Source organism: Nyctereutes procyonoides, unplaced genomic scaffold (genome assembly GCF_905146905.1).
Source record: "Nyctereutes procyonoides isolate TBG_1078 unplaced genomic scaffold, NYPRO_anot_genome, whole genome shotgun sequence".
NCBI classification, from domain to species: domain Eukaryota; kingdom Metazoa; phylum Chordata; class Mammalia; order Carnivora; family Canidae; genus Nyctereutes; species Nyctereutes procyonoides.
The window spans coordinates 39,224,179-39,236,288 of record NW_026575140.1 but is presented as its reverse complement, the minus strand read 5'-3'; the positions used below and the strand labels follow the sequence as shown (position 1 = coordinate 39,236,288).

General features: G+C 38.0%; 1 protein-coding gene across 8 annotated transcripts in view; it reads right to left on the bottom strand.

Moving 5' to 3' along the window:
• The window catches only part of FGGY (FGGY carbohydrate kinase domain containing), a 416,661-nt gene that overhangs the window by 255,939 nt on the left and 148,612 nt on the right, over positions 1–12,110 (bottom strand). For all 8 annotated transcript variants that reach the window (XM_055306622.1, XM_055306628.1, XM_055306623.1 and 5 more), the window contains one exon: positions 1,295–1,410. In XM_055306622.1, the coding sequence (XP_055162597.1) occupies positions 1,295–1,410 (116 nt within the window). The remainder of the gene's footprint in view (positions 1–1,294; positions 1,411–12,110) is intronic.

Here is a 12,110-nt window from a genome sequence, read left to right as displayed (position 1 = left end):
CACTTGCAGCTTAGTGGAGCCTTATGACCAAGTGCTGGTTAATGGGATGCAATCAGAAATGATGTGGCTTATCTCCATGTTATGGTCTCTCCAGAAGAATGTGGATGGATTCCTCTGGTCCTTTTCATTTCTCCCATTCACTGACTGGGAACTGATGAGAAGTGGAGTCACCAACTTGGACCCAAGTTGGAGGCCTTGCTGTGACAATGGCAGAGCTGGCCTGAGAGTAACTTGCCTCTATTCTATTATAAAAAAGGGAATTACCTTCCATCTTGTTTAATCCACCATACTTTACACTTTTATTATTATAACATTTAGCGTAAACACTAAGTACAATAAATTTCTATTTATTTAGGGATAATTGCCTATCTGATGACGGCTTACTACAACTACAAGTAGTAACTATAGGAAACCAACAACTTTCTGTGAAATGAACATGCAAACCTTAAACTTCAAAATGCCAACCATCATTACATATATGTGTCTAGCATATCAATTCTTTCACCAAGTCAATTCCTAGTAGTCACCCACATCTTTATTACACAGTCACATAAAAGTGAAAGTCTAGGACTTCCTTAGTCAGGAACCACTGGCTCATGTTATAGTTTCTGTCTTGTTCCGGTTCTTCTAATTTTTATCTCTTCAAATATTTTTCTTTCTGTTCATGGCCTTACCTGGTTCCTTGAATCTAATTCACAGAGCATTTTCCTAGTACTGATTGGAAACAATCCATACACCCCCCCCCACTGCCCCAGTTATGCTCTTCCCAGCTACTCCATGCAAATGTCTTCCGCCACCTACCTCAATGACTATGATTTTATATTTCAATGCAGACTTCCACAGCCTATATCTCTACTCAGTTCCTGAGCCCCAACACAAAGGCCTACTAGTCATGGCTGACCCATTACGATAGATTCATTTCTCTTAGAAAAACAGGGCTGAGTTTCTGTAATACTTCTTTTAAAGTTTTTATTTATTTATTTGAGAGAGACAGAGAGCATAAGCAGGGGGAGGGGCAGAGACAGAGGGAGGAGCCTGACGCAGGGCTTGATCTCAGGACCTTGAGATCATTACCTGAGCCAAAGTCATTCGCTTACCCAATTGAGCCACCCAGGCACCCCCTGTACTTCAATTCATTAAAAAAAATAAATAAATAAAAAAACAAGCAAAAAGACAATAACCTAATATATATATATAATATATATATATATATATATATATATATATATATATATATACACACACACACACACATAATTACTCTCCAGATGTTTTCATTTTGTTTGGTTTTTACCTATTTTGCTATAATTATCTGCAACAAAATCTTCTAATCCAATCATCTTCCAGAAGCTATCATCCCAGCCTTTCTCTGCAGAGTATGTCCATTTGCACACGAGGGAGCAGAGAGATCTAAGAAAACAGAAGAGAGGTAAAACCAATAATATGAGTCAGGTTTCCTTTATATTTTGCCAAATACCTACCTAGATAGCTGCAGTAGTGTTAAAGAAGTAGAATAAGCCAAAGTAAGTAATTATACATCCCTGTTCAAATCTAAAGACTCCATTTGTACCTGGCCATGGGTTGATGGTTGTGGGGCTGAGTGATGGGTAAATGGATGCTTACAATCTACTCTGTTTTGTGAATGTTCAAAATTCTCCATGATAAAAAAGGTAAAAAGAAATGTAAAAAGTGCTTGATATATATATATATATATATATATATATATATATATATATAGTACCATATATATATATGGTAGCTCCAGTCTAAAGCAATGTTTTAACAGGAGTTAGGCTGCAATGCTGGAAGGTACTTTCCAGCTTCATTTCTCCTACATTCACCCTTAGAATTCTATACTTTGACAATAAAAAATCAGTTGCAGTTTTCCGGAAAAAAAGAAAAATCCTCGCACATTTCTGTGCCTTTGCCCTACTTCTGTTTGGAAAATTCTTCCCACCTTCCTCCCCCTGATAACTCAAACACTTGTTCAGCCCTGGCTGAGTTTCCAGTTCTGGGTATAGGTGCTCCTCCTCTGAGCTCCTGGAACATGCAACATCCCTTCTACCACAGCCCTTAAAATGCTGTGTAATTAACTGCTTCTTTACACATCTTCCCAATAGTGCTACTGCTTTCTATACTCCTATTGTGTCTATAGCAAACCTTATAAAACAAAACCTAATAATATCACTCCCTGAATAATACTTTTCAATTGCTCCTCATTGCCTTCAGGAAAAAGTCCAATCCTTAGCAGGGCTTACAACAAACACCCTTTGTGATATGACTATACCAACCGCTAGATTCCTACCTTGCCAATTCCCACTCTTGCTTGCTCCATTCTGCAAAACTGGATTATTTGAAGTTTCCCATAGCAGGCCTTGATTTCTCACTTCCCTGTGCACGGAAATCTTTGTTTCATTCTGCTTACAATGTTCTTCACTATTAAGGATTTGCTAGTTAGCCTTCATGACTCAGCTCAGATTGTCCCTTTTCAAGAAGCCCCAGTGAAGGACAAGCTGAGTCCAAAGCCTCTTCTCTAAGTTTTAATCTGGACACAGCCTTATCAATGACCATAGTAACTGTCTCTGCCTGTTCATTCCCCTAGCTCTCCCACTAACTCCAGCTACTCCTTCAAAGTAGATCCAGCCCGGCTCAGCTCTACCTCCAGTATTTAGTCCACATTGAGCCACAATGAATACTGAGTGAATGGCAGCACTAACAAAAGAATATGGTCTGTCTGCCTCACTACAGGTAAGTGATAAGCCTGGGAAGTTCACACAGTTTTACACACAAATTATCATATAGAGTCAAGGTCTAGGTGCATCTCAATCAATCATTCACACTGATTCACTTACCCACTCAAATATTTAGCGTTCATATATTTACTATAACTCTGGTACATTGTGATGCCCTAGGGAACTAATATATGCAAAAGACTCGGTCCTCTGCTCTCATAGAAGTTGACACATAAGCTGGGGCAGACAGAAATTGATCAATCACACCTAAAATCAGATACTAACAATAATGTTCTAAAAAGGAGGTAAAGAGAGAAATGAAAACTGTTAGCAGGGGAATCTGATATAACCCGGTGGGAGGAAAGGGAGAAAATACCAAGCAAGAAAGTCTCCATGGAGGTAACGTATTGTGAGACCTAAATGTCTTTTGAAAGCAAACAAAGTTATTGATCATTACTGATTTTTTTTCAGTTGTTGTGTAGACAGAAGAGCACATTGAGCTGAGCTAGGCAGAAAAGATATCCTAAAGCAGTGATAGCACCAATAGAACTGTAATACGCACATGCTAAATCCTTCACCTTACTTAAAAGATACTTTTTTAAAAAAATTTGAGGTATAGAAGGTAGTCACCTATGTAGCATATACTAAAGAATACAAAGTAGGCTAATTCCTCCTGGCAGGATGCTTGGGATTCCAAATTTGGAAGCTCTGAGAGCTTACTGCAAAGAACAATGCTTTGTAACAGAAGATGGTGTAGACAGATTATTTCTAATGATCCAACCATACAGAACAACTCTTTGCTCTCCAAATGCCCCATTCATGTGCAGAATTCTATGCCTCTGATCTGACTGCTTAACTCTGCCCTCTGTCTTAATTGCTTATTGTTCTTTCCACTCATTCTCATCTACTAGGCAAACTTCAGGTCATCTATAATGGTCTAGTTCGAAAGGCACCTCTACACTACCTCCAAACTAAACTCATGGCTCTCTCTTTTGAGGTAACATTCTAACTTGAAAATACTACATTCTCTTTCTTTTTTTAAGATTTTATTTATTTATTTATTCATGAGAGAGAGAGAGAGAGAGGAGAGAGAGAGAGAGGCAGAGGACACAGGCAGAGGGAGAAGCAGGCTCCACGCAGGAAGCCTGACGTGGTACCCAATCCCGGGACTCCAGGGTCACACCCCGGGCTGAAGGCGGCACTAAACCGCTGAGCCACCCGGGCTGCCCTGCATTCTCATTCTTAATAGCAGAGGCAGGTTGAGTTCCTGACCCCAAATCTCTGACCCTCCACATATCTGTATGTCTTGCCGTGTAATCTGCAATGCTACCTCACTCCCTGCCATCTCCACAACGTGGACAGGATCTCCTTTCCTACCTCTAGATTTTTGGATTGTCACATGACTGGATTTGGTCAAAAGAATAAGTCAGGAGGACAGCATTCTGATTTCAAATTGAAGCTTCAAGAAGCATTACATGTTTCTGCTCACTCTCCTGAACCTCTGGCATAGCTTTGAGAAAATCATGTGGAGCTAGCCCATTGGGGAGAGGAGGAGAAGAGATATGTGGAGCGTATCTCTTCCATGAGATGCTTGTGATCCACCAAGCCCAGCCTGGATCACACATCCCTCCAGGCAGTCAAGACCTGATGCAGTGAGTTCAGCTAACACTAGAAGAACCACCCAGCAGACCACAGCCTAAATGAGTGAAATACGTGATTATCGTGTTAAACTATGGAGCACTGGCTGTGGTTTGTAATGGTCAATAGTTACACAACTCAACACTTTATAGCACAACTAAGTTATTCCAAGTAGATTTTCCCCCTAGTGGGCAAGGAGAGTGAAGTCTCAGTCCTCACAGCAAGTTCAAACAGGTGGCCAGGGAGCCTGCTTTCATGGAAAATGAGCCCAGGAGGCAGGGAGTTGCCAGGTGCAGATGCCTGGGGCAACTCCATCTTCCATCAGGATAATTCAAACACTATTAGGGTCCATTTCCCATGGATCCCTTTAAATCAACTCCTCGGCAATATGAATGTGTAAAAGCAGAACTGGCAAAGTGTAGAGAGTACATCTGAGGCCACAGGTTCTCTCGAAATCTCCAGGACAGAGAATAAGTATATGATTTTATCTTAGTGAGTAGCTGCCTTAGTAAGATACAGGTAGCAGAAGGAAAGGGTTGCTTTGCCCCTGAGGCCTCTATTAAGACCAAGGTTCTGTCATTCCCTGAGGTGTTCGTGAGCAGTGTGCAACTCCCAACTTCACCATCCTGCAAGCTGCCCTACCAGCAGCCCCTTGGGGGTGGAGAATGTACTTCGTAGGATTACAATTGCAGGCAGGGGATGGTGAAAGACTGGGGCTACAGTAGCAGGCTAACTTGTTCCACAGACAGGCAGCCAGGGAGGACTGCTGTCCCAGGGAAAAGAGGCTATTGGCTGCTTGTTCTCTGGAGCCAGAGTGCCAGGGCAGAAACTGCTGTCCTTTGCTGCTCTCAGATCTGTTAATGCCGAAGAAACTATAAAATCCCATGTGCAAGTCAAAAGAACAGCAATCAATGAGCAGGCAGCAAAAAAAAAAAAAAAAAAAAAAAAAAAAACCTAATGTAGGGGACCAGTTCACATGAGAGCTGATATCAGAAAACATGTGGAGGAGGCAGGCCTCTCTAAAGAGAGGGTGGTGAAACCACAGGAACTGAGCATTACTAAGGGCAGCAGCAAAAGTTTGGAAGGAGGCAAGAAAGTCTTTCCGAACAAGAATCACTGATTTTAAATTTTAAATTTAAAACTTTCTGCAGGGACACCTGGGTGGCTCAATGGTTGAGCATCTGCCTTTGGCTCAGGTGGTGATCCCAGAGTCCTGGGATTGAGTCCTGCACTGAAGTCCCCATGGGGAGCCTGCTTCTTCCTCTGCCTGTGTCTCTGCCTCTCTTTGTGTCTCTCATAAATAAATAAATAAAATCTTTTTAAAAACAAAATAAAAATAAAATTTTCTGCAGAAAAACAAAAGAAAGAAAGAAAGAAAGAAAGAAAGAAAGAAAGAAAGAAAGAAAGAAAGAAAGAAAGAAAGAAAGAAAGAAAGAAAGAGATCACCAGCACTGTTGAAATTCAAATTAATGATCTGGAAGATGAAATGAACAACATATCATAACTACCCAGAGGAAAGACACAAAGAGAGAAATGATGAGGGAAGAAAGAAGAGGCGTGGAGAGCAGATCCAGCAGTGTAACATGAGAATAACTAGATTTCTGGTTAGGATTTCTTTTTTAAGAAAGAAAAGGAAAAAAATTTTAAAAACCATACACACACACACACACGAAAGATGAAAGAGATGCTATAATTAAATGAATACAGTATTTTTTTTTAATATACTGAGCACTGAGCTGAAGCAAGATTTAAGCTTGTAGATTAAAACTCTCATTAAGTCCAGGAAGTGAATCCAGGAAATACTTGAATTTCAAGCATAAACAGAAAATTATACAAGCTTCCAGACAGAAAGAGTAAGTTCCTTCCAAAGGCAAGAGATTCAGACTAGCTAAGGAATTCTCATCTACATCTCTGGAATGTAGAAGACAGTGGAACAATGTACAGACTATTAAGAAAAATGATCCAAGTATCCTATGCCCAGACAAAATATTATTCAGCTGTCAGGGCAGAAGAAAAACATTTTCAACATGCAAGGACTCAAAAAGCAAACTTCCCATATACGTGCTCTGAGGACAATACTTGATAATGAACTTAACCAAAAAGACAAGTGATTCACATAAGAGACATCAAAGACCAGAGGAACCAGTGGTGGTGAGTACTGATATTCACTCTCTCTTCACATGTGTGCACACACACATACACATATATTTAAATCTACATAGATGATGATAAATGATGTAAACAGGAATTTGTAATACTAGGTTTTCCTGCTATATTAGAAGGAAAAATCTATTAATGACCTGGAAGTGAAAATACTGTTAGCAAAACATCAGAGTCAGAAACTGAAGAAGGGGTACATAGGAGCACTATGCACATGCATGCGTAAGTACACTAGGGCAGAACAGAAGTTTAGTGTACGGAATGAAAAAGTAATTTCTAACAGAGGCAAAAAAGCTTAGTAGAATTCTCAAAATAACAAGAATAAAAAAGAATAAAGTTAAGAAGTCAGTGTAACCAGATTAAACCAATCAGTAGGGAAAGGCAAAGATCGTAATGTAATATAAATAGAAAATAAAAATATGGAAAGAATAAAGTCATTTATTTCAGTTATGAAAACAAATGTGAATGGGCTGAATTCAAAAAGTGGTCAAAAGATAGTAATAATAATCACACTGGCGTTAAAATTGAGTTACGTCTTCTTTACAATGTAGATTTTTTTAATGTGATAAAAATATTTTTTATAAAAAGGTCAACAAAGAGGGGCACCTGGGTGATGCAGTTGGTTAAGCATTAGACTCTTGGTTTAGGCTCAGGTCCTGAGTTTAGGGTCATGAAACTGAGCATCTCACTGGTCTCCACACTCAGCATGGAGTCTGCTTGGAACTCTGTCTCTCTCTCCCTCTGCCCCTCCCCACCCTTTGTTCTTGCTCTTGAAAATAAATAAATAAATCTTTTTAAAAAAAGGTCAACAAAGAAATAACAAATACAATTTTTAATATGACAATTTAAATATCAAAGTTGAACATAAGATCAAAAATATTAGCCAAGACTAAGAGGAGTATTCCATAATTACAAAATTCTCAATCCTGTTGAATATTACTGTTCATTATACTTTATGAATGAACAACATAATGTGAAATATATGAGAGCTCCCAGATTTTTTTTTAAAAAAAGCCACTTGAAAAGAGGATTTATTTAAAAGATTTTACTGTACTTTCAGAATTTAAGGAAACAAATAAACCAAAAGGATAACAATTAATATGACTACTGAGGAATTAAAGGGCTCAAATACAATTTATAAGCTCAACTCTACATGCTCATGTAGGGGAGAGAGAGGGAGACCATTTTATGATACAAACAGAGACTAGATAGGCAACATGGTATTTTACAGAGAAATTCTCAGTTTAAAAGTTTTTATTAGAAATGAAAAATGTCTGAAAATTAATAACCAAAGCAGATAATTTAAGAAATTATGAAAAACAAAAATAGATTAAATTAAAAAAAAAAGATCAAAAGGAGTAATAAAGATAAAAGCGTACAAAAGATAAAGCATAACAAGATAAAACTCAGGCAATCAAAAGAGCCAAAATATGGTTCGAGGAAAAGACAATATAAACAAGCAAAAAAAACCTCTGGTAAAACTGAGGAAGGAAAAGGAGAGAAGGGGGACGCCTTGGTGGCTTAGTGGTTGAGCATCTGCTTTCAGCTCAGGGCATGATCCCAGGGTCCCAGGATCAAGTCCCACATCAGGCTCCCTGGGTAGAGTCTGCTTCTCCCTCTGTCTCTCTCATAAATAAATAAAATTTTAAAAAATGGAAAAAAAAGGAAAAGGAGAGAAGGAAAAAAATAACAAATATCATGAATGAAAATGGGGGACATAACTACAGATAAAGCAGACATTACTAGAAAAAAAGATATTAAGTAAATAAATTATGCTAGTACATTTGAAAATTTAGATGGAACGGGAAATTTATTAGAAAGACAGAACTTACCAAAATGACTCAAGAAAACTTGAAACCGTAATAAACTTATTACCATGAAAAAATAAGCCAATAGTTAAAAATCATCCTTCAAATGAAACTTCAAGCCTGTATGGTTGTACCAGAAAATTTTAACAAATGTTCAAGGAACAAAGCACTCCAAATTACTTCAGAATCTAGAAGAAGAAATGATCCCCAAGTTATTTATGAAGCTAGGATAACTATATTACAAAAACCAAGCAGATAGTATTGGAAACAAAAATCAGGCCACTCTCACATTATGAATGGGGGCACAAAAATTCTAAGCAAGGCATGATCAAATTTTATATAAAAAATGAGGGGGAAAAGTTTATCATGAACAACACTCCAAAACATTTTAATAATACAAGGTTTATGTATTTTGCTACAGTATTTTATTAAAGGAGAGAAAAATGATCAACTTATATTGAAGAAAGAAAAGTATTTGATGAAGTTAAAGGCCACATCAGGATACAAACTCTTAGTGGAGTAGCAATAATAGAAGCTTCTGCTTCTAACCATGATGGAGTAACAGAGACTGGATTTTACCTCCCCACTTCCAACCTTAAGAAATCATAAAAGGAAAAAAAATAGATGACACAACTGCTCTCAGACCTTGAACAATAGGCAGCACAGAACTGTGATCCCTGAGAGAAGGAAACAAATGAAGTGAGCCCTAAGATCACTCTGGCTTTCTGCCAAGAAGCCTATTCCTGACCACAAAGCAGAAAGGATGCCAAGGAAAACAAGTCAGGGTCACAAAATTGAGAAAGACTGAGATCAGGATTTAAGGAATTTGAGGTGGCTGGAAGCTGTGATGGCACAGACTTTCAAAGAGGAGGTAGGTATGCAGAAAGAGGGTCCTTGAAATCTGCAGAGTCCCATCAAATCTTTAACTATGAAGATGCAGATCCGTACATGGACGCTCCATGAGGTCTGGTGAGAGGTGACTGGAAAGCCAAGAGCTGAACAGTTCTCAGGGCTCACAAAGAGCTGAGAATGAGAATCATCTGAGTTACTAAAATTAGAGTGGGACGTCCTCATTGATCACTTGGGACATTCTGTGGAAACCCCCAAAGAATGATTTAGAAGTATAACTGAACCTTCTTGTGTAAAGTTTCCAATAAAAGTTTTGAAAGAAGATTCCAAAAGATAAAACAAAGCCAAAAGTATATTAACAGTCTGCCAGAAAAAGTAGCTTGTCATTAGAAAAACAAGCAAACAAACAAAAACAAAAACAAAAACAAAAAGACAACAAAACCCAGACACTGGACAACATAAAATTAACAATGTCAGCATCTAATAAAAAATATTAGAAACAATGGCTAATTTTTAAAAGATTGATAAAAGCTATTGACCTACAGAGTCATGGTCACTGAAACCAAAGCAAGATAAACACAAAGAAAACCACATCAAGACACATTATATGATCAAATTGTTTTTTTTTTTTTTTAAAGGTTGACAGTCTTAAAAGTGGTCTGAGGAAAGACTCATAATGAAGAATAGTCCAACGAGGTCAGCAGACTTTTTACCGGAAATAATGCAACCTAGAAGAAAGTGGAATATCTTTAAAGTACTGAAAAGTTTTAAAAAGAAAAACATCAAACTAGAAATTTTTTTTTAAAGATTTATTTATCTGACACAGAGAGCACAAGCAAGGGGAGCAGCAGAGGGTGAGGGAGACACAGGCCCCCCACTGAGGAGGGAGCCTGATGTGGGGCTCAATCCCAGGGATCATGACCTGAGCTGAAGGCAGATGCTTAACTGAGCCACCTAGGCACCCCTCAAACTAGAATTCTATATTCAGAAAAAAAAATCTCCAAACAATCAATATGAAAGATAGGCTTTTTCAAACAAAAATCAGAATTCACTTCCAAGAAACTTGCAAGACATGTTAAAGGCAATTCTTTAGGGAAGAGGAAGATGACACTAAATGGAAATATGAATTGATACACAGTAATGAAAAGTATCAGAATCAATAAATATGTGGGTGGATACAAGAGGTCTGCTTTCATTTTTAAGTTTCTTTAAAAGAGAATGGACTTTATGCTTGTATCTTTAAAAGATAATTTAGAAAATAAAAAAAATGCACTGTGGGGCTTACAACATGTGTATATACAAAACATGACAATAATAGCACCAATGATAGGGAGATTTGAAAGATATTGTATGTGATGGGGTGTAAAATTATTTTAAGGTAAACTGTAGTAAGTTGAAGATACCTATTATAAATCCTAGAAGAACCAATAAAAAAGGAGATAAAAATCAATAAACCAATTTGAGAGATAAAATGGAAGACTAAAAATATTTCAGTAATCTGGAAGAAGGTAGAAAAAGGGAAAAGTTACATAGAACACACAGAACAAATCAAAGGCAAATGGCAAGATGGCAGATTAAACCTAGCTGAAAAATTCCAGTGAAAAGGCAAAAATTGTCAGGCTAGATTAAAAATAAAAAATGAAATCCAACTCCAGCTGTCTGTAAGAAACTTCTTTAAATACAAAGATGCAAGATAGGTTCAAGGGTGGAAGGAGAGAAAAAGCTATGTCAAGCACACACTAATAGTAAATAAGTACAAGTAGCTATACGACTATCAGAAAGTAAAATTCAGAACATGAAATATTACCAGGGAAAACGATAGGTGTATTACATAATGATAAAAGGGTCAGTTCATCAAGATGACTTGTGGGTTAAAGAAGAAATCGTAGTTTGTTAAAATGGCAATTAGAACTCAGCTAAAGTTAGACTTTTGTCCTTGTGTTAGCTCAGAACTAATAGGCAATGCAAAACTGTACATGAAATCAAAGATTCACGACAGTATAACTGGATGTGACCACCTAAGGTCACTCTTGTTTTTTTAACATCGATTTGCCTAAAATTCAGCAGTATCAGTGGCCCATGTTGATTAAAAGGTCTGATAGGCTGGAGGTGTCCAGAACTGTGGGCTTTATAGTATTTTAGCTAAGAGCATGTTTGAGTGGGGGAAGGTCAGGAGGTACTAAGGCATCTACCACCTTCTAATAAAAGAACGTTACTTTGTTTCATTTCCTGATGCTCCTTCTAGCCTTTTGGGAATTCTAGTACCTCTGGTCTGGTCATGATCTCTAACAGCAAGGTCTGTACCTGCTTTATTCATCCTGTCATACCCTAGCCCCAGGCACAGTGCCTCTCTTGCAAATTTTGAGAGCTCAATGTTTATTAAGTAAATGCATGGGAACCCTAGGATGTCAGTTAAAGGAAGAAGCTTTCAGGTTCCTAATCACTTTTTAATTGTTTCTATTATGAGGTCCAGATCTTCAGCTATTGTTCTCTGTGCAGGCTCTAGAAGAGAAAGGGCTAGATTCTTGATTTCCTGGAGTGACCAAGAACAGCAGCAGAACACTGGGTTCCTTGCACAAACCACCCACCTTAATAGAACAAGGAGAGTTTTTTGAAAATAAGTTTCATCGGCCTGACATACCTCCCATCACCTACTTCCCCAGACACAAAAGCATGCCAAATCTCAAATGTATCTTCTCTTCTTCCTTGAAAAAAGCAAAAAAATAAGAGAGTCTTCCAGTTAAAGATGCCAGACTGACAATACACGTTGACCCCTGCTCCCTTTAAAGATCCCAATAAAATGGCAGTATGAAAACATTTCAAAAGGCAAAAACCCACGATAACAAAGACAATAGGAGAGATGACAGCAACAGAGATTTGAAAGGCAGAAAACACAGATGGATGAGTTGTCAGGCCCTTAGTA